The sequence below is a fragment of the Notolepis coatsorum genome (genome assembly GCF_963971535.1).
Source record: "Notolepis coatsorum genome assembly, chromosome: 16".
NCBI classification, from domain to species: Eukaryota; Metazoa; Chordata; class Actinopteri; order Aulopiformes; family Paralepididae; genus Notolepis; species Notolepis coatsorum.
In genome coordinates this window covers 27,375,407-27,400,204 of record NC_140180.1, presented here as the reverse complement: position 1 = coordinate 27,400,204, position 24,798 = coordinate 27,375,407, and the positions used below count along the sequence as shown (strand labels likewise).

At 42.6% G+C, this 24,798-nt stretch overlaps 1 protein-coding gene across 1 annotated transcript in view; it reads left to right on the top strand.

The window, feature by feature from the left end:
- prom1a (prominin 1a) overlaps window positions 1–24,798 on the top strand; it is a gene marked incomplete at its 3' end in the record, with an annotated part of 151,021 nt that overhangs the window by 54,570 nt on the left and 71,653 nt on the right. Inside the window, exon 4 of the mRNA XM_084332357.1 lies at window positions 9,129–9,334. Coding sequence (XP_084188483.1) covers window positions 9,129–9,334 — 206 coding nt within the window. The remainder of the gene's footprint in view (window positions 1–9,128; window positions 9,335–24,798) is intronic.

The following is a 24,798-nucleotide window of genomic DNA, read 5'->3' as shown; positions in this document are numbered from 1 at the left end:
GTTCTGTACAACAAGTCAGCAGGAAGGGTAGGACTCTGGCAGCTAAGTAACGTTAGTCAAACAGTGTTGAACTTGGGTGCTACAGTCTTGAGTGCATAGTAGTATAGACATAATTAGCATAGTAGGTAGTAATATAGGCAAGGTAGATTACTTAGTAGCAAAGTGCATGATAGTAAAAGATAGTACTAAGTTAGTAATAGTATGTTTTTATTCATTTCAGATATTGAGCACATTTGATACTTTGAGTTTTAGATGTTGAAAGCGTTTATAACAAGTGCCCCCAACGCCAAGTCAAGTCACGTTTATTACTCATTATCATAAGTATATGTCTCGAAGGGCTTCACAGGTCCACATTAGAATGGAACAGCATCCCCTGGCCTGGACCTTCTGTGGAGATAATGGAAAAACAAAACCTTACTAGGGGGAAACATGGAGGAAGCCTCAGTGGGCAGGGGCCATTCAAAGAGAGATCCCCTGGACCAGGATGGATGGCCAGGTGTGCAGTAGGTGCTGATGATTAGCACCAGCTACATGGAGAAGTTTAGACAGGGTACGCAGAGTAAGCAGAGGTAATAGGGCATCAGCGACATCCATTGATATTGCCACCCAGTAAAGTCACAGGGCCAGGCAGCGACCACAAATCTCAGTGAGACTAAAAACTATTTTCTCCTTCGATTCTTTTCTTTCCTAGAGACCAGAATCCACTATTTCCAAAATGTCTGCAAGTCCCACCTCCTTTAGTTACTGTTGCTATATGTCCAACAAAATTGAGTATCCTCCTCATCGAATGACAACAAAAAAGGAGGAGCTTAGGTACAGCATGTGTCTTAACGTAAGTATTAAAACAACAACAACAATTGTCCCCCTTACTTTACTTTCCCCAAGTACAGTGGTGTTACATCAAAGGCTGCTCTCCTTTCCTTTCTTCTGTTGCCTGGAACTGCTTTTTCAGCACATCTGAGCAACGATGACTGAGGAAGAGACACAGGAATTCATTCGAGCATAAAACATACATACGTACTGTAGTTGGCAGTGGTGGAAAGAATTTCTTTTTTACTCAAGTACTGTACTTTCGAGCTACTTGTACGTGGGTATTTTAAGTTTAGGGAACTTTATAATTTTACTCTACTTTTTACTGCACTACATTTATCTGAACCCATCAGTTACTAGTTACTTTGAAGAAAAAGATTTTGCGTGGAAAAGATGGCAAACATGGCACATTTGAAGCCTATCAACTTCAAGAGGATGTAATTAGAGCAGCATAACTGGACCACATGCATGTACCACTTTAACATATTTAACATTCAGGGCGGCTAGGTGGCGCAGTGGGCAAGACGCTTGCCACCAACGCAGGAGATGCTGGGTTTGAGCCCAGCTCTCGGCGTTGCTACCAGCTTGGCTGGTCGTTCATACTAATACAATTGGCAGTATTAGGGGGTGGGAAGCTGGTGGGTGGGGATCGGACGTTGTGGACAGCGACTCCTACAGGTCGGTTGGTGCGCCTGCGCAGTAGAATCAGGAAGCGACGAGGGCGGTGTGTCCCTCCCACGCAGACCCTCGCCGCTGAGAGATCGCGCTGTGCAGGTGAAAAGATGCGACGGCTGCCTCCTCGAGTACCGGAGGGGACACGTGATGCAAGGCTTCGTCCACATTGCAGCCGGCTTGTGGGAGGCATGGCCTAACAACGTTCGAGACAGGAGAGAGTAGAATTGGACAATGCGAAATTGGGGACGGGAGAACATTTGAAAAATGGGGAGAAAAAGTAGATTAAAAAAAAAACATATTTAACATTTAACATTAACCTATAGAGGTCAATGGATCGAGAATTGAATGCTCTCAAGCACTGGAATCAGGGGTGTAGCTCCAGATTCTGGGCCCCATGAAAGAATGTATTTGTAGGCCCCCAGTGAATGCGAGCGCGCGTAAGCGGAATTTTTTTTTGACATTTTTTTATTGATGCAAACGCATAATATGGTTTTTACCTATACATTCGGATCAGCAGTTCAGCACCTGCACTGTTGGTGGGTGAGCCTAGTAAAGGATGTCGCATTGCGTTCATCTTCAATGAATGGACCAATGCAATAGTCTACCAAAGCCCCCCCTCTCTCTATATATATCTCACACACACACTTCAGAAACAAACATAGTATCAATGAGAGCATCAATAATACACCTGAGTGATGTCTAGTAAAAAAAAAAAAAAAAAAAAACATTTTTTTTGGGGCCCCCCCCAGTGCTGGGCCCTTGGAATCATCCTAAGCTACCCCCCCCCCAGCTACGCCCCTGACTGGAATACACAAATATCATGTAGAATGCATACTTTTACTTTAGATACTTCATAGAAGTACATTCAATAGCAAATACTTTTACTTTTACCAGAGTACTCTATCTGGATATTTCTAATCTAAGTTCTAAGTAAAGGAACTGTGTACTTCTTCCACTGCTGGTAGTTAGGTTGGTGGATTGCAATGTCAATCATCGTTTTGCAAACAGTCAATTATGATCAAAATAGGACAGCCTGGTGCTAATGTATAGTATTATTCACTTTGACCAACAGGGACCTGTCAACACGCTACAACTGTTCAATCAGCTAGTTTCTTCCCCGGCAGCATTCCTCTCTAATATCCCCTCCAGTCAAGCCTTTACTAGGCTCAGGCTGAGACACACACACACACACACACACATATTTTATCTCTCATGTGCTGACGCTGACAGGACTGGTTCTGTAATTCCCTAGACACTGACCTCGGCCACAGAGATACGCAGCACTGCCACGGTCCATGTAGATGCTTGTATATCACATTCCTGTGCTGCCGTCTAGCCTGCAGGAACACCGTGTTGTCATTGTGATATCCTTCACCTCCGTGGGAAGTCAAGGGCACATTGTAACCGTGTGAGGAGGCCGTTAACCGGTACTAAGGATATGACACATCCTCATCGTACGTGGTCACCAACCTCTCCATCGGTCTGAAGGATAAAACGTCACAAGACAAACAATTGACCATAATCACATGGCAGCCATTTTGCTCTTGTAGTCGTTCTCATCCCTGTTCTCACCTTGCGTGCATGGCGTGAGAGCAAAATGGCTGCCGTGTGAATACGGTCAAATATATATGGTTCCCTGATGAATACGGTATACGGTTGCCTGATGAAGCCCCATCCGATGTGATGGGTGGGGGCCATGTTTTCACCCTGTTCCCTGCCATTCTAGAATAAAGGCCTTTTATATTCTCAAAGGCCTTGGCTCTTTCTTGTTTGGATCTCGCTTGTCTTGGACCGGTGTTGTGTTTACACTCGGGGGAACATCCACCAGTTTGGCCTAGTACTCCCTATGTTACACCTGTAAGGAGCACCTGTCCATTCTACACGGAGGGCCCCACTGCAGCACTCCTTTTGTCTGTTGCACTTCATCCATTACTGGAGAATGAAAGGCGTAGACTTCCCTGGCTGTGTTGCTGTGTCGGAGCAGTTTGCCGCGCAGTCGCTAGCTGGCTACGAGCCAAACCAGCGGCAAGCTTCCCAACCTGCTGTTCACCTTGAGAATTAATCGGAAAGTAGCACAGATACGACAGGAATCTCAACAGATCCTCCAGTCTGTACTTACTGTGTGCGTATATTCTGTGGGGGACTTGCTGAGGGAGAACTACAGTACTGTCAAGACACGCACATCCAAAAATAAGAGTACGCGCTCCGGGCCCTTGAATTGACCTATCTCAAACATTGCCCTATTTTCTTGATCCTCCAATCATAACCGTTGCTTCCCTAGTTTTTTTTCCACCAATTACAGTCCACACACACACAGAATTCCAGTGCAGACGTCAGATTCGTATAATGGCGTCCACAGTCAGGTTCTCTCTCTCTCTCTCTCTCTCTCTCTCTCTCTCTCTCTCTCTCTCTCTCTCTCTCTCTCTCTCTCTCTCTCTCTCTCTATGTCCCTGTCCCTCTGCGGTTCAGAGATTTATCTGATCTGATCATTTGGGTTGAAAAAAGTCAGCCCCTGGGGGTTTTGGCTGAGCTCTTTATTTATGGCTCCTGTAAAACCACTCGACACATCAATGAGTCTGAAGCCGCGTTTTGACCGAAATCACCCTGAACTTTTAGTCCCAGGAACTACATTTCACTGCACGTTTTTGTTGCCTGCGTTTCCACCACGGTGTAAAGACCCAGGAGGATTAGGCAAATGAGTCCATTGATGTATGAAAAAGGTATCTAGGCATTCCAGTGTCTCACTGGAACACAGAAGGACACTTTTCTCTGATCAGATCTTTGTAATCACGGTTAAATTAACAGACCAAGTTTCTCTAGTCTAAGATAAGATAAGATAAGATATTCCTTTATTGATCCCCTTGGGTCCCTAGTTCTAGGCCCTAGAACTAGGGACCCAAGGGGATCAATAAAGGAATATCTTATCTTATCTTATCTTAGACTAGAGAAACTAGAAACTAGAACTTAGGCCCTAGAACTAGGGACCCAAGGGGATCAATAAAGGAATATCTTATCTTATCTTATCTTAGACTAGAGAAACTTGGTCTGTTAATTTCTAGAATCTAGGGGAACGTTTCTGTGGTGGAATAGTGTGGAATCTCAGCCAAATAGTGGCTTTGGAAGTGAGCTAGTTTCCACATAGTTTCCACAAATATTCCAAAATGAAGAAGCAGAAGAAGAAGAAAAAGAAGAAGACAAAAAAATTTCAAGTTGAGAAGACATTTTGTACCCTTGATATTAAAGGGATGGTTTGGATTTTTGGACATTAAGTTGTATGATACACTTGCCAGTAGTGTAGTGGATGCAACGCTATTAGCTTACTTACCGAGTTCTGGACAGTTTCAGAGTGAACTGGAAACTGGAGAAAACGGGGTCTTGAAACCAGAACGTTTTAATCGACACCACAACTTGCAGGCAAAAGGTAACACGGCTGTTTCAAAATGTGGTTTTGTTTTGGAGATGGTTAGCCCTTTGCCTGCATGTTGTGGTGTGGATTAAAACTAGTTTTGGTTTCGTGACCCCGTTTCTGCCGTTTGCTGCCTGTCTAACGCTTCCCAGCTCGCTCAGAACCCGGCCAGAACTCCGACCACGGGACTCGGTAAGTAAGATAATAGCTTTGCTTCGACTACACCACCGCTGGCAAGGATTTCCGCCGCAAAGAAATCTAAACTATGCCTTTAAATAGCAAAGCTGCAGCAGGTCCCTAGAGGAGGTGGGTGTTGTTGATTTACGGAGATTAAGATTAGAAGGAGTCGGGGGGGGGGGGAGCCACGAGAGCAGCTCGCCTGTCCTGGAGGGGTGATAGCAGCCCCAGCTTTGACACGACGAGGTGCCGCTGAACATCATCGTGACAACTTGCATACGCTGTGGGAATTACAGATTCCATATTCAATATCTCCCATTTCTAAAGCCCTCCCTAAGTGCAGTTCAGATAGGAGGAGATCAGTGGGACAGTTGAGGTACATGACAGGCGGGAGGTGGTAGCGCTCCTGGGAGCTCTCACCCGGGGGCACTCTGACTTATTATAGGGATATCTCACTTCAGTAAAACGTGCCAAAGGTCTTGCCTCTATGAATGAATGAATGAATGAATGAATTAATTAATCTTTATTTCGAACATGATCTAAAAAAAAACAAAGAATAAAAAAGACAAACAACGAAAAATTATACATATCACTGTTCGAAAAGGAGTAGGAAGAAGCCTAAGCTTATCATGCTCTACCCCTATCCACCACTTCCAAGTGGGAACATTAATTAATACTTAAATTATATAATGGATAATAATAATTCTTCATTCTTAACATTGAAAACAACATAAAATAAATAAATAATATCAGTATCCATAATGTAGTACAAAAGAAAAAGAAAATCTGAGTAAGTAAGTAAGTAAGTAAGTAAGTAAGTAAGTAAAGTAGCATCTACAAATAAGCTAGTGACCACGGGTGTCCCTGTCATCTGCCGTCAACACCACCATTCCTCCCAGGTGTCAGGCTTCTCATTAATTTCCATTCAATTTGAAGGCTGAGTCTAAATATCATACTTCTGAATGATAAATAAACAATACAGCAATATTATTCTGTGTAATATATTTTTCAAAGCCAAAGGTAGGCTACTTTGTTTGAGCATTTTTATGAGTATCTGAAATATTTTTCACTTGAGGTGTAATTTGACCAACTGTCAACTTCTCACAGAATGTTTAGAATCTTTCTCCCAGCAAGGCAGCAGGTAACCATGGTAACCACTCCCTGAACATGCCATGCAAGGCAAAGGTACACAGCACACGCAAACCTACAACAAATGTACTGGATCTACTTTTATTTTTCTAAGGTCCTAAATCTGTAAAGACAGCTAGGAGGAATGGTGGTGTTGACAACAGATGACAGGGACAGCAGTGGTCGATAGCTTATTTGTAGATGCACTTACAGTGAATAGAGGTACGACTGCAGAACCTTGACAAGTTCTACTAAAGTGAAATATCCCTTTAAGCTATGCTGTTTGGAATTCATGTTGTGTTAAATGGTATGTTCATTCAGTCCAAGAGATGTATAGATTTAGTTACAGACGATTAGAGTATGGGCTCCAAATCCTAATTCATACAGTACAGCCTGGCTGTCTACAACACTAAAAAACCCTTACCCAGTGTTGAGTGTTTTTATTTGCAGAGCTTTAGAGATATCTGCCGCAGAGATGCCTGCCATCACTCCAATATAATGCAGCACTCGGTTTGTGGTGCTCGAAGTACATTTGAAAAACTCGACAAATGTCTCTTTGCAAAAATCAAGATAATCTACAGACTCTGTTGTGAACAGTTTAATTTAGAAACGATTCTCTACTGAACTACACCTGCCATCTATTATTATGGGGTGTACTTGATTTTTTCCAAGGAATTTATTTGCCGCTTTGAGTACCACAAACCGTCGTTTAACTCCATTATATTGGAGACGTTCTCAACGGCAGATATCTCCAAAACTCACACCGGTGAGAGATATATTTTTTTATTTAGGGTGAACTGCCCCTTTACAGTACATGACAGGAATCTTTCCAGTCCTCTGTTCATTGCCTCAACCCATACATTTTCACGTTACTCACCTCGTCCTCCCTACTAGAATTAGAAGTAGAATTTCCATCACGACTCATTTCATTAGAACGAGTCTCCCAACCTTCCCACCATGCCTCTGTCCTTGCTATCCTCTTTTTTTTTTTTTTTTTTGTCAATGATCATGCTTTATTGATTTAAGTTGCTATTTATTTGGCATTTTCTATTGTTTGCATGCTTGAAACATAATTTGAAAATGTTTACTATTGGAAGCACTGTAGTGTTGCTGCTCATTTGATGAATCTATTAAAGGATTTCAGAATTTGGACTCCTAGCTCTATTTCCCACTCATTTATCTGTAGAGTGGAGTCCTTTCTCAGCACAATCCATACTGTGATTCATGCTGGACAGCCAGCTCCTCCTTACTTAGAGCCACAGCACTAATGTAAAGTCCATTGGGTCACTGTAAAAAGCACTAAGCTACTTGAAAACAAATTGCTTTGCTTTGGATGCACTGTGTCCAGTGGGGCGGCGTGGCTCCAATGATCGAAGGGTTGGTGGTTCGAATCCCGCTCAAGCCCATGTCCATCCCATTGCCGTTGTGTCCTTGGGCAAGACACTTAACCTACTTGCCTCGTATGAATGTGTATGCATGTGAATGAATGTTGGTGGTGGTCGGAGGGGCCGTAGGCGTTGATTATTCGCCACGCTTCCGTGAGTCTGCCTCAGGGCAGCTCTGGCTGCAATTGTAGCTTACCACCACCGGTATGACTGTGTATGAACGAATAATGGACTCTGTGAAGCGCTCTGAGTCAGAGCAACAGTCAGTCAGAGAAGAGCGCTATATAAATCCTATCCATTATTATTATTAGTAGGTTTCAGTGTTTATTTCAGGGCAGTACAGACGCAGAAGTGTGGCCTCATTACTTTACATTAGTTTTGTGGCTAAGTAGCCAGAGCTGTGGGTGTCCAGCATGAAGAACAGCATGGATTGTGCTGAGAAAGGACTCTGCTCATCATCAACATCATTGGTAAATAGGAATTAGGGCTAGGGGTCCAAAACAGAACTTACCCTTAAAAAGAACACGCCAACATTTTGGGAAATTAATAGCTTATCGTCTTCTCCAGAAAGAGACAAGAAGATAGATACCAGTTTCCTCTGATGGCCGGTTAGCCTAGGCATTGTCCAATCAACACCTCTCCCGAAGGCTACCCGTCACTGTCCGCTTCCATTCATTGTGCTAAGCTAGGCTAACATGCAGCCAGATAGCTTTCTACTGAAACCACAGCGAGGAAACTGGTATCTTATCTTCTTGTCTCTCTCTGGAGAAGACGGTAAGCTAATTTCACAAAATGTTGGCGTGTTCCTTTAAGTCAGTGGTTCTCAAAGGGGGTTCCAGGGGGTCCCTTGCACTAATATTTCCTTCACTAGTGAGAGATTCTATGCTCTCTCCTCTGTTATCTTTCCACCTACTGTATAGACAGTTGTGGATTAAATCACATATCTGTATATATACATATCTTCTCAGATGGGGGTCCTTGGCCAATTATACATCAATTTGGGGTCCTTGACATGAACCACTGATTTAAGTATTACAAAGACAGTATGTAACTACAGTGACTAGTTAATACCACCTGTGTGTTGTTTACCCTGTGTGTCCTAAAACCATTCATGTCACTGCAGTTTTGAACACTTTTGAGTAGAGAGATGATTTCTATCATCGGGACCTCACAGTTATTTTTAGATTTTTTTAGGTCATTTTATCGCTCTTCTCTTCTTGGTCTGTCCTCTCTCTCCATCTCTCTCTCTCTCTCTCTCCCTCTCTCTCTCTCTCTCTCTCTCTCTCTCTCTCTCTCTCTCTCTCTCTCTCTCTCTCTCTCTCTCTCTCTCTCTCCAACTCTCTCCATCTCTCTCTCTCTCTCTCCATCTCTCTCCCCCTCTCTCTCTCTCTCCCTCTCTCTCTTCATCCGCTCTGCGCATATCATCACCCCTCCGATTGTCTGTCTGTTCTTATCCCTCTTTTATTCTCTCTTTATCATATCCCCGATCACCTCTGCCTCTCTCATCTCATGTACCCCCCCCCCCCCATCTCTCCCTCTCTCCTAAGGCCATCTACTATGAGATAGGCTTCATTGTGTGCGCAGTGGTGGGGCTGCTCTTCGCCGTGCTGCTCCCCATAGTGGGCCTGTTCTTCTGCATGTGTCGTTGCTGTGACAACTGTGGCGGCGAGATGCACCAGCGCCAGAGGAAGAACGCCGACTGCCAGCGCGGCCTGCTGGGCACCCTGCTCTTCGCCACCTCGCTGGTCATCACGTGAGTCTCACACAGACACACACACACACACACACACACACACACACACACACACACACACACACACACACACACACACGCACACACACACACACACTCACGCACGCACACACACACACACACACACGCACACACACACACACGCACACAAGTGTGTACACACAAACAAATGCACAAACCCCTGAGCTAATTTGCACTACACACATGCATACATGTACTATATTATGCATGCATAATGGTAAATGGCAAATGGCTGCATTTATATACAGTAGCGCTTTTATCCAAAAAGCTTAAAAGTTTGTTCCTCACATTTGACCCATTCACACACCGATGGCAGAGGCAACCATGCAAGGTGCCAACCTGCTCATCAGGAGCACCTAGGGGTTAAGTGTCTTGCTCAAGGACACTTCGACACGCTGCCCGGGAGGAGCGGGAATCGAACCGGGAACCTCCGGATTACCAGATGACTGCTCTACCTCCTGAGCCACTGTCGCCCCTAATGCATTAGTCATACACACACACACATGCACGCACGCACAAGTGTGTACACACAAACAAATGCACAAACCCCTGAGCTCATTTGCATTACACACATGCATGTACTGTATGCATGCACAAGCCTGTCATACATACTACTGTATGTATGACAGGCATGCATACACATACACATGCATACACACACACACACACACACACACACACACACACACACACACACACACACACACACACACACACACACACACACACACACACACACACACACACGAAGAAGTTAGTGACCCCCATCCCCCATGGGGGTTGCTATAATATATAGTATTATATAGTAAATATAGTATTTGTGCACTGTAAAAGTGCTATAAAAATGTTATGTATTATTATTATTATTATTATCATTATTATTACTATCATACTCCAGATTTTATGAGGCTGAAACCTTGGTATTCATATCGAATCTAACCGATAGACTTTATACAGTGTAGGGACATCTTATGGAACGCTAATAGCAATTATTAAGAGGTTTCTCTTCAAAATGCCTGTGTAATAGTTGTCATTAAATGCTCTCATTATTATGGTCCAACATATCAAGATTTCAATGGGGACTCTCCATTGAAATATTGGACCATTTTAACAACTTCAGGGTAAGTGTTTGATGAACAAGTGGCCTGGATTTTATGTTTAGGTAATATAAAATGCTTCTGAGTAAGTAAAATAAAATGACATAACACACTGTTGCCCGGGAGATCTAAAGTTCCTTTCACTCTATGTTCATTTGCCCGGGCCGTGATATAAATTGAGTAAAGCGTAGCGGGACACAACAGTTCACTGTTAAGGGTTTTATTACACTGCTACCTTCATGGGGCTCAGCTTTATGGATATATTATATCACCTAGCTGTCTCACATCCCCATTAAAACTTCATACGCCAGAAAGTCGATTACAGGAACCTCAATACACGCATTACAAGTAGCAGCCTATAGGCGCAATACAAAAGGGATCTGGGGGCTGCATTCCACTCCGGAGCCAGATACGAAGATTCACTAGTCTACTATGTTCTCGACTTTATATCTTTATTGGAACGGGGCCCCGGTTATTAGAAATTCCACAGCAATATCCTAGCTGCCTAGACTCACAAGTGTCTGAAAGCGACCTCGGAGCTCTTATTAAATCTCCCCGGCTACTGGGCACAGTCGCTGCCGTCGTTCTAATGAAGCAATTACAGGCTGGAGAGGGATGCGGAGAAGCGCCTCGCAGGCCCAGAGGGCATTACCCTCCAGAGCCTCAAAAGCTGACAGCCAGGCGGTGTGGATGAGACAGGCTTTCAGGCAGGAGACATGGGGTGGTAAGTGTTTTGATTGGATTAAAGGGAGAACGCTCACAGGTAGGGAATGGGAACAACAGCTCGCTAAAGAGAGAGAGAGAGAGAGAGAGAGAGAGAGAGAGAGAGAGAGAGAGAGAGAGAGAGAGAGAGAGAGAGAGAGAGAGAGAGAGAGAGAGAGAGAGAGAGAGGAGAGGAGAGAGAGAGAGAGGGTGAGAGGGTGAGAGGGTGAGAGAGAGATGAGGAAGGGGCAAGAGAGCAGTGGCGATTTTACCACTGGGGCACCAGGGGCACGTGCCCCCCCTGAAATATCAGGTGCCCCTGAGGTGCCACCCCAGAATCTTTTGTTTATTTATTTGTTTTTATATAAAAATAAATATAATGTTAACAATCACTTTCCATCACAGACCGAAAATCTAGTTTTGCTTACAGGTGTCTAATGTGACTTACATCCATGCTTATATATTTCACATTAGACTCCTCACTATGCCTGCGACAGGCAGCGTGATGCGTGCGTCATCTATCTGAAGCGGCACGCATATAAAAAGCTGCCATTAAGCGCTGGCACGTGGACTGGTGGCAGTGGTGGTCACTCACAGGTGTGTAGAGTAAGGTGGATGACTGAGTCAGAGTGGTGGTACATTTTTTTTAACACAATGTCGACGAGAGAACGCGATAAAGGGTGGAAATTTGGCTCCGGGAATTTACAACGAAAGAAGGCAAAGAAAAAATAAGTGTTCAATAACTCAATGAGAGGTTCGTTGGATAAATTTATCACAAAAAACAGCGACCCGACCGAAGCAGCCACAGCCACAGCAGGGCCTCGTGGGGGGGAGAAGCTAGCAGCACCAGGGCTGCCCCCAGCCCCATGGAATACTTTTTTTATTTATTTTTTTTATCCTCTCTTTCTCCGATTTTTCTCTGTTTTTCTCCCCGTCCCAATTTAGTTGTTGTGCCAATTCCCCCCCTCCCCTGCCTGGTTGTTGTGTGCATGTTCTCCTACTGGTCGGTACAAGGGAACCCTGAAGTCATCCGCACGTTTCCTCCGACACGCGCGGCGACAGCCAGTGACTCTTTTTTCACCTGGCAGCGAGGACTCTCATTGGTGAAGCGTAACGCATGGGAGGTCACGCTGCCTTCATCAAGTCCTGCCTCCGCTGAGCAAGCGCCCAGACCTGACCTTTAGGTATCGCTGTCCACAATGCCAGATTCCCACCCATGACTTCCCTCCCCCTAACTCAGCCAAACAAGTTAGTATGACGATCAGCCCATGCCAAGGCAATGCTGACTCCGGGAGTCGAGACCGCAGCCTCTTGCATTGGTGACGAGCGCAATCTCCGCTACGCCACCTGACCGCTGAATACTTAGTTATTGTGACGCTGAATTCAGGATGCAGTAAAGGAATATAGCATCAGCCAATGGACATATCGATCTACCAGATGGCGATCAATAACTGGGACATCCTTTTTGGAATCAACGTTATACCGGACGGGCACCGCCAGGACGAACGTTTCCATATGGAACCATAGAGAAGTGCCCGCGTGGCGTGGTTGATTCAACGTCAAGGTGAGACCGAGGCGGAGGGACATACACACATCAAGAGGACGTGGACAGTCAACTCAAGGAAAGTGCAATTTGTTTTAAACGCGAATGTTTTCTGAGTGGAATCGCTGAATTACACTGGTGCTAATGTTGCTAGTTTGAGCTAACTGGCTAAGTGGCTCTGCTTCTGTGTGGAATCGCCGAATTACACTGGTGCTAATGCTTTGTTAGCAGTAGCCTAGCCTAGCTGGCTCTGTTAGCAATTAGCCAAGAGCTGGAAGACCTGCAGTAGCCTAGCTGGCGATACTAGCCCTGCTATCAAGCCAGTCCAGAGTATAAACTGACGTTATAATACAGAAGGCTAACGTTATAATACAGAAAGCTAACGTTATGACACCGAAAGCTAACGTTATGATGCAGAAAGCTAACGTTATGATGCAGAAAGCTAACGTTATGATGCAGAAAGCTAACAAGGTTGTCATTCGAGAGGTAGTCTTAGGTTAGGTTAGGTTTAGGTTTACTTTATTTGATCAAGGGAGGGTGTACATTAATAAAACATTTTACAAATGTAAATGCACCCAATTTTTGCCAAAAGGCTAATTTCCATTGGCAGTCCCCCTGCCAGAAGGTACAGGCTAAAATCCTATGTGAAAAAAGGGTTAGCAATAAAAACAGAATAAAATCAAGATAAATAACATTAGAATAAAAACACAACAAAAGCACATAGACATACGATAGGAATACAGGTCACAATACAGTCATGGACACAAGGACAGAGCACATCATGACATATTAAGAGACCCAGACATAGACAGACGCACAACGCACCATATCCACACACACATACACACACAGACACCTCAGTGTTGACAATGCTGGTTTTCAATGAACCCCAATGGCTGAAAAGAGTTGTCTGATCTGCTATTGGTAAAATAATGTAACCTAATATACTTACCTTTATACCTTACCTGCTACACTTGTTCAACGATGTTGATTGGTCGGTCGAAAAAAGTTACCTTGATGAGCGGCGCTCCTCTCCAAAAGTTGAACTAGTTTCAACTTTAGGCGCTGGGAGCGCTCCGCCAAAAAACGCTGGCCGCCGAGAGCGCTAAAACGCGAGGCGCGGCGCTAGGAAAAGGTCATTGTGTGTGTGTGTGTGTGTGTGTGTGTGTGTGTGTGTGTGTGTGTGTGTGTGTGTGTGTGTGTGTGTGTGTGTGTGTGTGTGTGTGTGTGTGTGTGTGTGTGTGTGTGTGTGTGTGTGTGTGTGTGTGTGTGTGTGTGTGTGCGTGCGTGACAGCAACACTGTATGGTTTTTTTTTCTCTTTTCTCTTTTACATGAAACAAGACAACACAATACAGTAATAACATAGTAACAACAGTTTAGTTTTTCTCTTAATACATCTTTACTTTAGTCATGCATTCCATTTTTTCTGATTTGATGCAGTCATTTGAGATGACGTTTGTACCGTACACTATTCTGGAAATATTCTATTTTCTTTTATTGCTTTTGGCACTGGTCTTTGAAGAGCGGTGAGCGAGACGTAAAAATAATTAGTGTTTTCTTGATGGAAAAAACTTTAATTACCAAGGTCTCAGACCCTTAACAACAGGGTTGGCAGGGAGCACATCAACGATTCTGGAAGCGTCCAATGGTTTGTTCTTAATCCTCCACTCAATTAAGGGTCAAAATGCCCTGTAACCTCAGAATCTGGACCCTGGGGGATATCCAGCATAGTGCATCACATCATCATGCATGTGCTGCTTATCGGTGCACAGTATCACAGTATGCAAGTACCATGGATAATCTGCATGTCATGTTGTTGTTTTTTCTTCATCCCCACAATTTGGTTTATGGCTTTGCTCTTTCTTTGACTCTGCGCTGCCTTTGTCTTCTGTGTGTGTGTGTGTGTGTGTGTGTGTGTGTGTGTGTGTGTGTGTGCGTGCGTGCGTGCGTGCGTGCGTGTGAGAGAGAGAGAGAGAGGGGGGGGGGGTGAGTCCTCAGCCCTTGTGTGGGTGAATGTAACAAGTTCCTAACGTTTTCTTTCCCCTATTATTTCATGCACACTTTATTCATTGTTTCAAATTATTATTTTCTTTTAAGTTATTTTGTGCATCACTCTGTTTTGAATTTGATGCAAATTTGCAATGCATGAGGGTCATCCCTTTGTGTTAAATGGCTGCATAAAGCAAGCATTTGTTGACTCTCATGTTGATAAGAGTATTACAACTTGAAAAAGTTTAAAGTAGATTTAGAACAGATTAAAAATATGTGATTAATTTGCAATTAATCGCGAGTTAACTATGGACAATCATGCGATTAATCAGATTAAATATTTTAATCGATTGACAGCCTTAATATATATATTGATGGCAATGTGCAACAGGTGTGTTACGTTGTGTGTGTGTGAGTGTAGTATTGACTATGGGTATATAAGATGGTGACTGTATTTTTTTTATATCTTTTTTGATCCAGCACCGATCCTATTGGACATTAATACGCTCATCAGAAAATGTAAATAAAGTATTAATCGACCACAGGAAAAAGGGTACATAATGTACGTTATGTTATAGCCATAAGTAATATATTTACATGTTGTATAAGTAATATTTTTAACGTTTTGTATCTGCAAAAGTCCAAAACAAACGACCAGGAGTCGAACCAACAATGATTGTGTTTGCGGGTGAGTGCTGAAGTGCATTCACCAGGGACTGAATGGTATTTACAAAAGCTGTCTGACTCGCATGGAAATAATAGGTCACATGTATTGCTTACTGGGTGATATAAAATGAATTCATATCACAGTAATAATTTGGAAACTTTTAAGATATAAATATATATCATAATATCTGTTCACGTATATAACAATATCCCAATAATTGTCCAATAATTCATATTGAAGATCTCTTTTTGAGTTCATATGTGGTTGTTGTTGTTGTTGTTGTTATCATTCATTTAGATTTTATAATTGTGCATAACAATATCACAATATCATAATTGATGAGCGAATATTGATATGAAGGTTAATTATTTGAGTCGGTTTTGCATAGTATTGGACTGGCTCTGGATTGGCCTCGAACTTCCCTCAGACTTGGTCTCGATTCAAATTCGACTGGACCTGAACCTTGGACTTGACTTGGACTTGACCCAAGGTGGTCTTGACTATACAGCCCAGCTTCAAGATTCAAAATATACTTTCAATCTCTGAACAGGATATGAAATGAAATCCACATTTACATATGAAATTCTGCGATTTGAGTTGCTATGACGGCATGTCCCAGTTAAATTCACGAGGAGTTGAACAGAAAACGTACATATGAAAGGATGTTTCATGCACCTCTCATGTCTCATGCAAATATAAAGTGAATAAGCACTGACCCCAATGTGAAAGCAAGTCAACCGATGGAGAGGTGCACCTCAGTGGAGGAAACACTGTTTAGAAGAGGCTTGTGTACTCAAATCAATGTACTATTCATCTGACTTGAAATAGAGAGAATATTTATAAAATACCCTGTGTTGAGATTTGTTGTTTTGTTTATACCGTAAACCCCAGGGCAGCCATGTCTAGAAGCCATCATTGTTATATAATATTATCTCATGCATATTACTGTGCATCTCCTTGGCTATGTACAACACAGCAGCGATTCTACTGGCTGCCAGCCATTGTGGCGCCATTATGTCCCGTCACAAAGACAACAGTGGGAGATCATTTCAGTCACTGTAAATCATTCAACATAAACCCCCACGTGGATTCATAATGATAACACAACAATTACGAGATCCCTCTCTTTGTTCCAGCAGAGTTAAAGGCCCCTGCCTCACGCTGTTACCCAGCATGCATTCCAGTGGCCTATTTCAGTCACTGACTGTCTAACACTATTAACACAAAGGGTCCCCACAATGTGGGCCTTGAAGTAATAATATTAATCTCTTATCACAGTCGGTAGAGGAGCCAAGAGATCCAGGCATCACAATTCTAGAAATCAATACATCTAACGTGAGGCATAAAAAAATATATTGTTTGTTTCCTGTTGGTTGTCAGTTAAGGCCATGGGTAGGTAGGGAATTTATTTAATTAAATCTTTTATTTTATTCTTTCCCACGGCGACTATGGATAGGGAATTTCTTTATTTAATTAAAATGTTCACAACAACATGGATGCATGTACTCTGCCAGCATGTTTAATATCCATAATACTAAAGGTTTGACTAAGATTTTTATGAAACTTTATTGTAAAAAATACGTTTTTTTTTAAACTCATAAAATAAATTGGGTCGCACCTAAATCGGCAGCCTGATGCTTATTTATTTATGTATTTTGCCTTATTCATGTAAAAGGATATGTGCACTGATGAATAATTAAAAGAGTGACCCAATTAATGTGTGAAAACATATTGCTATCACTGCCCTGCTCTTGCCCTGCGTTCAGAGCTGCGAGGCTGGGCAGGTCACGGTTACACACCATGGTCACTGGCAACGGCTCACAATCAATGCATAATTGTGTTTGTGCATGTACTAATGATGCAACATATAGTTGCAAACATGTGCACACATGCTCACCCAGTCACACACACACACACACACACACACACACACACACACACACACACACACACACACACACACACACACACGCACGCACATACTAGTGTTGTCAAAAATATCGAAGTATCGATACATATCGATACTGAATATTTAAAATGGTTTCGATACTCATTTCCCGAAATACCGATACTTTCTGCAGTATCGGTACCAGCTGGCGAGTGTTCTACCGCAAGTTGTTGACACGCTGTTCAGAGCACGCTTGCCCCTCCGCCTCCTCCGAGTCCAGCCCTCCCCCTCACAGAGCCGTCTTCAGTTTGTAAACAAACATTTTAGCTGAAGATGGCAAATGCAGAGCCTCCGCAACTTGTGCTTGTGGATAAAGAAAACAGCAGAAGTGCTGTTTGGAGGTACTTCGGGTTTGAAGTAAACAACGAAGGACAAGATAAAGATGCCCCAATGCTATTTGCAAGCGGTGTTACAGAGCAGTGCCAACGTGGATCTCCATAAGGAAATGAAAGAGGTTCGTGACAGCTGCTCTTTCAACGTCACTGTGACTGAAGCATTAAACCATTAACTCTAGTTTAATACATGATACGTTGTCTACTGATGGCGCATAATATCAACAGCTGATTCGTTGTTAGTAACGTTACAGCTACCAGCTAACGTTAGCTACTGCTAGCCGTTAGCTCCGTTAGCTTAGCTTAGCTGGCCACATTTATAATTACTGCATGGAAACGGAGTAACGTTAACGTTTAAACGTTATGTCGAGGTCATACAATACTACAGTCGACATAAGGTTAACGTTACCCCGTTTCCATGAAGTGTATAAATAGCAGCAATCTTGTTGAAAATGTAACGTTACTAAAATGCTCCGAGCATAGCCTCTCTCTCTCTCTCTCTCTCTCTCTCTCTCTCTCTCTCTCTCTCTCTCTCTCGTTATCTTTAAATACAAATCGAAACTGTTACTAACTGTAATACAAACAGTTCAGTTTGTCAGGTACATGCAACACAGATTACAGTGTTTACATCTGTCTGCTTGAGAAAATACCATGTTCTGCATCTGCAATAAAAATGATTGAAGTGAGATGAACAGTTATTTTTAAATGTGTGATCTAAAGATAAACAAAGGGTTTTAAAAGTGTTATATTTATCTTCTCTTATAGTACCAGAGAGAAGCTGAGGAGAATCAACCAGCAACAAAAGCTAAATTTGTTTAAAAAAAATAATAATAATAAAAATATATATATATTTTTTTTTGGTATCGAAATGGTATCGAAGTATCGTTACTTTTCAAGGTATCGTATCGAAGTCGAAATTCCAGTATCGTGACAACACTAGCACATACACACAAACACATGCATTTCAATTTCCTCTCTCTCTCTCTCTCATTCACTCTCACCCAGTCACACACACACACATTCACACAAACACACACACATTCACACATTGTCACACAGCCACCCACCACTCACTTAGCGCTCACCCCAGGGAGCCATCATACACAAAGTTATTTTTAGAAGATGCCCGTAATACTGTGATAAGGTTATAATGTGATGCTTTATGACTTGCTATAATGTGATTCTTTATGACTTGCTATAATGTGAGCTTTATGGCTTGGGCCTAACAAAAATAATAGTTGGTTTCCGGTTGCCGACCGACCCTGCCGATTTAGGTGCGACCCAATATATTTTATGATTTAAATTTTTTTTTTTTTTTTTTTTTTTTTTTTTACGAATAAAGTTTCATCGAAATCTTAGTCAAACATTTAGTATTATGGATATTAAACATGCTGGCAGAATACATGCATCCATGTTGTTGTGAACATTTTAATTAAATAAAGAAATTCCCTATCCATAGTCGCCGTGGGAAAGAATAAAATAAAAAAATTAAATAAAATAAATTCCCTACCTACCCATGGCCAAACTGACAACCAACAGGAAACCAACAATATTTTGTATTATGCCTTGCTATAATGTGATGTTTTATGGCTTGCTATAATGTGCTGCTTTATAGCTTGCTATAATGTGATGCGTTATGGCTTGCTATAATGTGATGTTTCATGGCTTGCTATAATTGGATGTTTTATGGCTTGCTATAATGTGATGCTTTATGGCTTGCTATAATGTGATGTTTCATGGCTTGCTATAATTGGATGTTTTATGGCTTGCTATAATGTGATGCTTTATGACTTGCTATAATTGGATGTTTTATGGCTTGCTATAATGTGATGCTTTATGACTTGCTATGTGATGCTTTATGACTTGTTATAATGTGATGCTTTATGGCTTGCTATAATTTGATGTTTCATGGCTTGCTATAATTGGATGTTTTATGGCTTGCTATAATTGGATGTTTCATGGCTTGCTATAATGTGATGCTTTATGGCTTGCTATAACGTGATCGTTTATGGCTTGCTATAATTTGATGTTTCATGGCTTGCTATAATGTGATGCTTTATGACTTGTTATAATTGGATGTCTTATGGCTTGCTATAATGTGATGCTTTATGACTTGCTATGTGATGCTTTATGACTTGTTATAATGTGATGCTTTATGGCTTGCTATAATTTGATGTTTCATGGCTTGCTATAATTGGATGTTTTATGGCTTGCTATAATTGGATGTTTCATGGCTGGCCATAATTGGATGTTTCATGGCTTGCTATAATGTGATGCTTTATGGCTTGCTATAATTGGATGTTTCATGACTTGCTATAATGTGATGCTTTATGGCTTGCTATAATTGGATGTTTCATGACTTGCTATAGTGTGATGCTGTATGGTTTGCTATAATTGGATGTTTCATGGCTTGCTATAATGTGATGCTAGTGGAATAGACCTCTTGTCCCACAGTCCATTTTCGCAGTCATTAACACTGACCAGTCATTGGCAGCACAGAAACGCTGCAGCCTCCAGTGTTTCATATCGGGGGAAGAGATAGAGAAAAGGTGTCTGCCTGTCAACACACAGAGTCAACCAGAGCGATCCTCTACAAATGGCGGCTTGGCCCAGGAACTTGATGTCAGCTTCCTAAACCCGATTCATAGTAGAAATGAATGTCAGAAAACTCAGAAGTCAGAGCGTAAAATATCTCTCTGCAATAAGAAATTCAATATTGTGCTACACTGTTGTCTTGTTGCCTGTGACCAGGATCATAGTTGGCCACTTTGCTGTTTTGAGACAGAGGACAGGAGACATGAGACATGAGAGGTGCATGATACATAATACTGTATATGAGACATGAGAGGTGCATGAGACATGAGATATGAGACATGAGAGGTGTGTGAGACATGAGACATGAGATATGAGACATGAGACATGAGACATGAGAGGTACATGAGATATGAGAGGTACATGAGATATGAGACATGAGAGGTACATGAGATATGAGACATGAGAGGTACATGAGATATGAGACATGAGACATGAGAGGTACATGAGATATGAGAGGTACATGAGATATGAGACATGAGAGGTACATGAGATATGAGACATGAGAGTTACATGAGATATGAGAGGTACATGAGATATGATACATGAGAGGTACATGAGACATGAGACATGAGAGGTACATGAGATATGAGACATGAGAGGTACATGAGATATGAGAGGTACATGAGATATGATACATGAGAGGTACATGAGACATGAGACATGAGAGGTACATGAGATATGAGACATGAGAGGTACATGAGATATGAGACATGAGAGGTACATGAGACATGAGACATGAGAGGTACATGAGATATGAGACATGAGAGGTGCATGAGACATGAGAGGTACATGAGACATGAGAGGTACATGAGACATGAGAGGTACATGAGACATGAGAGGTGCATGAGACATGAGAGGTGCATGAGACATGAGACATGAGAGGTACATGAGACATGAGAGGTGCATGAGACATGAGAGGTGCATGAGACATGAGACATGAGAGGTACATGAGACATGAGAGGTGCATGAGACATGAGAGGTGCATGAGACATGAGAGGTGCATGAGACATGAGACATGAGAGGTACATGAGACATGAGAGGTACATGAGAGGTACACGAGACATGAGAGGTGCATGAGATATGAAATATGAGACATGAGAGGTGCATGAGACATGAAATATTAGAGGTGCATGAGACATGAGACATGAGAGGTGCATGAGACACGAGACATGAGCATCTCCTCCAGTTTGTCATCTGAGCAGCCAAAACACGTCAAGCCTCATAAAGAGTTGAAGGACGTCACCGCAGTAGAGACGTTACTGCTGCTACTAAGAGAGAAACCATGCTTGTTGCTGCTTTGTCGCTTACATATATATATATACTCTTCTTTATTTCTTCATCATGAAGTCTTTTGAGGTTCGTATTCATTGTTTCTCCAGACTCAGCAGGACTGCAGGCGTTATTATCCCACAGCTATGTGAGACAGTGAAACCCATTGATGTGCAGCACCGAGGTCTTCCCTCCTCATTGACTGTAGACGTTAGCGTCGCTGGGCCCATAATACGGCACATTGTTGCACAGGAGAGCAGAGGGCTGTGTAAGGGAAGCTGGTGGGCTCTGTGATGGGCTTTCTGACTAAGAGGGCTGCGTCTTCTATCTCTCCCGGGGCCGGGTGGGAGGATTTACGCTCCAGAAATAGCTGCATTTATGGCCCCGCATAATATAGAGATGTCTTTCATTCCTTTGTGTCAGTTTGTTATCTTTGTGGTCAGATAGCAGCCCGTGCCTCGGCGGTCTGAAATGGGACGGATTGGCAGCAGACAGTGGTTTTGTGCTGTGGTCTCTTTGTGGCCTCTGTGAATGAACAGGTCTTATCTCGTTGATTTAAGGGCTGACAATTATTCGCACACATTCGCACGGAGAGAGAGGCGTGTGCACGCGCTTACACACACGTGCACTCTCTACTCACCGTTTGCATTGGTGTGTGTGTGTGTGTGTGTGTGTGTGTGTGTGTGTGTGTGTGTGTGTGTGTGTGTGTGTGTGTGTGTGTGTGTGTGTGTGTGTGTGTGTGTGTGTGTGTGTGTGTGTGTGTGTGTGTGTGTGTGTGTGTGTGTGTGTGTGTGTGTGTGCGTGCGTGTGTGTGTGTGTACTGTGTTTTAAATATGGGCTGATGTGAAACCACGGAGTGGAAACACAACTGTATTTCAGTAGGACTTTTATGGAAAGAAAGGGAAAGAAAGACAGCTAAATGCATTAACCCTTTCACTACCACACTACAGAAGGTTAACCCTTTCACTACCACATTACAGAAGGTTAACTCTTTCATGACCACACTACAGAAGGTTAACCCTTTCACTACCACACTACAGACGGTTAAGCCTTTCACTGCCACACTACAGACGGTTAACCTTTCACTACCACACTACAGAAGGTTAACCCTTTCACTACCACATTACAGAAGGTTAACTCTTTCACGACCACACTACAGAAGGTTAACCCTTTCACTACCACACTACAGAAGGTTAAGCCTTTCACTGCCACACTACAGACGGTTAAGCCTTTCACTGCCACACTACAGACGGTTAACCTTTCACTGCCACACTACCGTATGTGAAAGATTAATTGTCTGTAGTGTGGTAATGAAAGTGTTAACCCTTTGTAGTGTGGTAGTGAAAGTGTTAACCCTTTGTAGTGTGGTAGTGAAAGCGTTAAACATCTGTAGTGTGGTAGTGAACGTGTTAACCTTCTGTAGTGTGGTAGTGAAAGCGTTAAACATCTGTAGTGTGGTAGTGAAAGCGTTAACCTTCTGTAGTGTGGTAGTGAAAGGTTAACCTTCTGTAGTGTGGTAGTGAAAGGTTAACCTTATGTAGTGTGGTAGTGAAAGCGTTAACCTTATGTAGTGTGGTAGTGAAAGCGTTAAACATCTGTAGTGTGGTAGTGAAAGCGTTAAACATCTGTAGTGTGGTAGTGAAAGTGTTAACCTTCTGTAGTGTGGTAGTGAAAGGTTAACCTTCTGTAGTGTGGTAGTGAAAAGGTTAAGAAGAGAAGTGAACCCCCACAGTCGATTTAATTTTCTCGCTGGCCAAGAGCAGCGAGTTTAAATGTGCTGTCAGACCTAATGCCTATTGACCTGCCACTGAAGCTACTGTTTAATGCAAGAATGAAAGGGTTTTTAAGATGCAGATCACCCCACACACACACAGCACCGCTCCCTTTATCCAACAGCCGTGCTCTAACCAGGATCAGAGCTCCAATCCCACATGAAAAGGAGAAGAGCTGACGGCAAATACGCTAAAGGCCCTTCCATAGTCGAGCGGAACGTACGTGGACCGGACTCCGCAGAGGTCCGCGCGGACTCAAAGCATACTCAAAGCGTACTCAAAGCGGACTCCAAGTGGACTCCAAGTGCGAAGCTTAAACACTGCTCGACCTGCATTTAATGTGACACCGATCTGCATTTTACTCTGAACACTCACTCCGCTGGACATACCGCGCGGAGTCTGGTCCGCGTACGTTTCGCCCGACTACGGGAGGGCCTTAAGCAGCAGGCTGCTTTTTCCCCCCTAAAGTCGAGTTCCACTTAATACAACAGTTCATTATGCTATTGCTGAGACGAGGACAGTCCAGTCGAAATGTGTGGTAAAGTAACAGTTCTTTCCCCCAAAGCCAGAAACTAGAGGACGGGGCCTGAAGCTGTGATGTTTTCTGTGATGTCATAGCATAGCTGCAGGGAGGGACGGCATAGCAGATTGACTGTTGGAGAACACAGCACTAAGATATACAGTATCAAGCGCTATTGTTTCAGGTCAAGTTTATTTGGGTTTAAAACTAAAATATTCTGTGGGTCCACAAAATCAGTCCCGGTCTACAAGGGCAGCTTCAGGTTTTATATCTTGAGTCTTAGCTCTTTGTTCTCTGGCTTTGGGAGATAGTTGTTCTGAATACATTCACAAGTGATAATCACATATATCATTCCTTGTTACAAGATGTCTCCTTTTAAATAGCAATATATTGGACTAAACTAAGCATAGTATACTGTAGCCACAGTGTCCTGCTTTTGTCTTTGCTATAAAAACTCAAATAAAAAAACTAGTTTTTGTATTAGTTGAAGGTTAGTTCAGTTCATTAGCTGTCATTACTTTGTGCCCATTAAAAGGTTACACTTGACCAAGCTAAGCAACCAAGTGACATCTGAATGAGTTTTTTAAAACTTTGGATAATGATAATAACGGGCAAATTAATACTTCGGTCCACTCCATCCGCTTGAATGGCTCAGCTGAAGGACTCTTAGTTTTAATCATAAAACTATGGGTCAATCATGGCTACTTAAGAGAACATTATGGTAATTGAAAAAAAATTCAAACGCACATAGTTTAAAAATGTGTTCATAACTTTGACATAATCAACCCTGATGATATTGAGAATAATGTCTAGTGCTAACCAATTGGATAAGAATCCTTTGACAGGTCATTTCCAGCCACACATCAGCTACAATGACATGAAATAAGTCGTTTACTGAAGTCGCTCAGCTTAGCCTGCACCAAAGCCGCTTTGTTCAGAGTTTTAGCATTCATGTCAGTGTTAGTTTACTGTGAGCTTAAACGCCTGTTTCCATCAAACTACTGCACA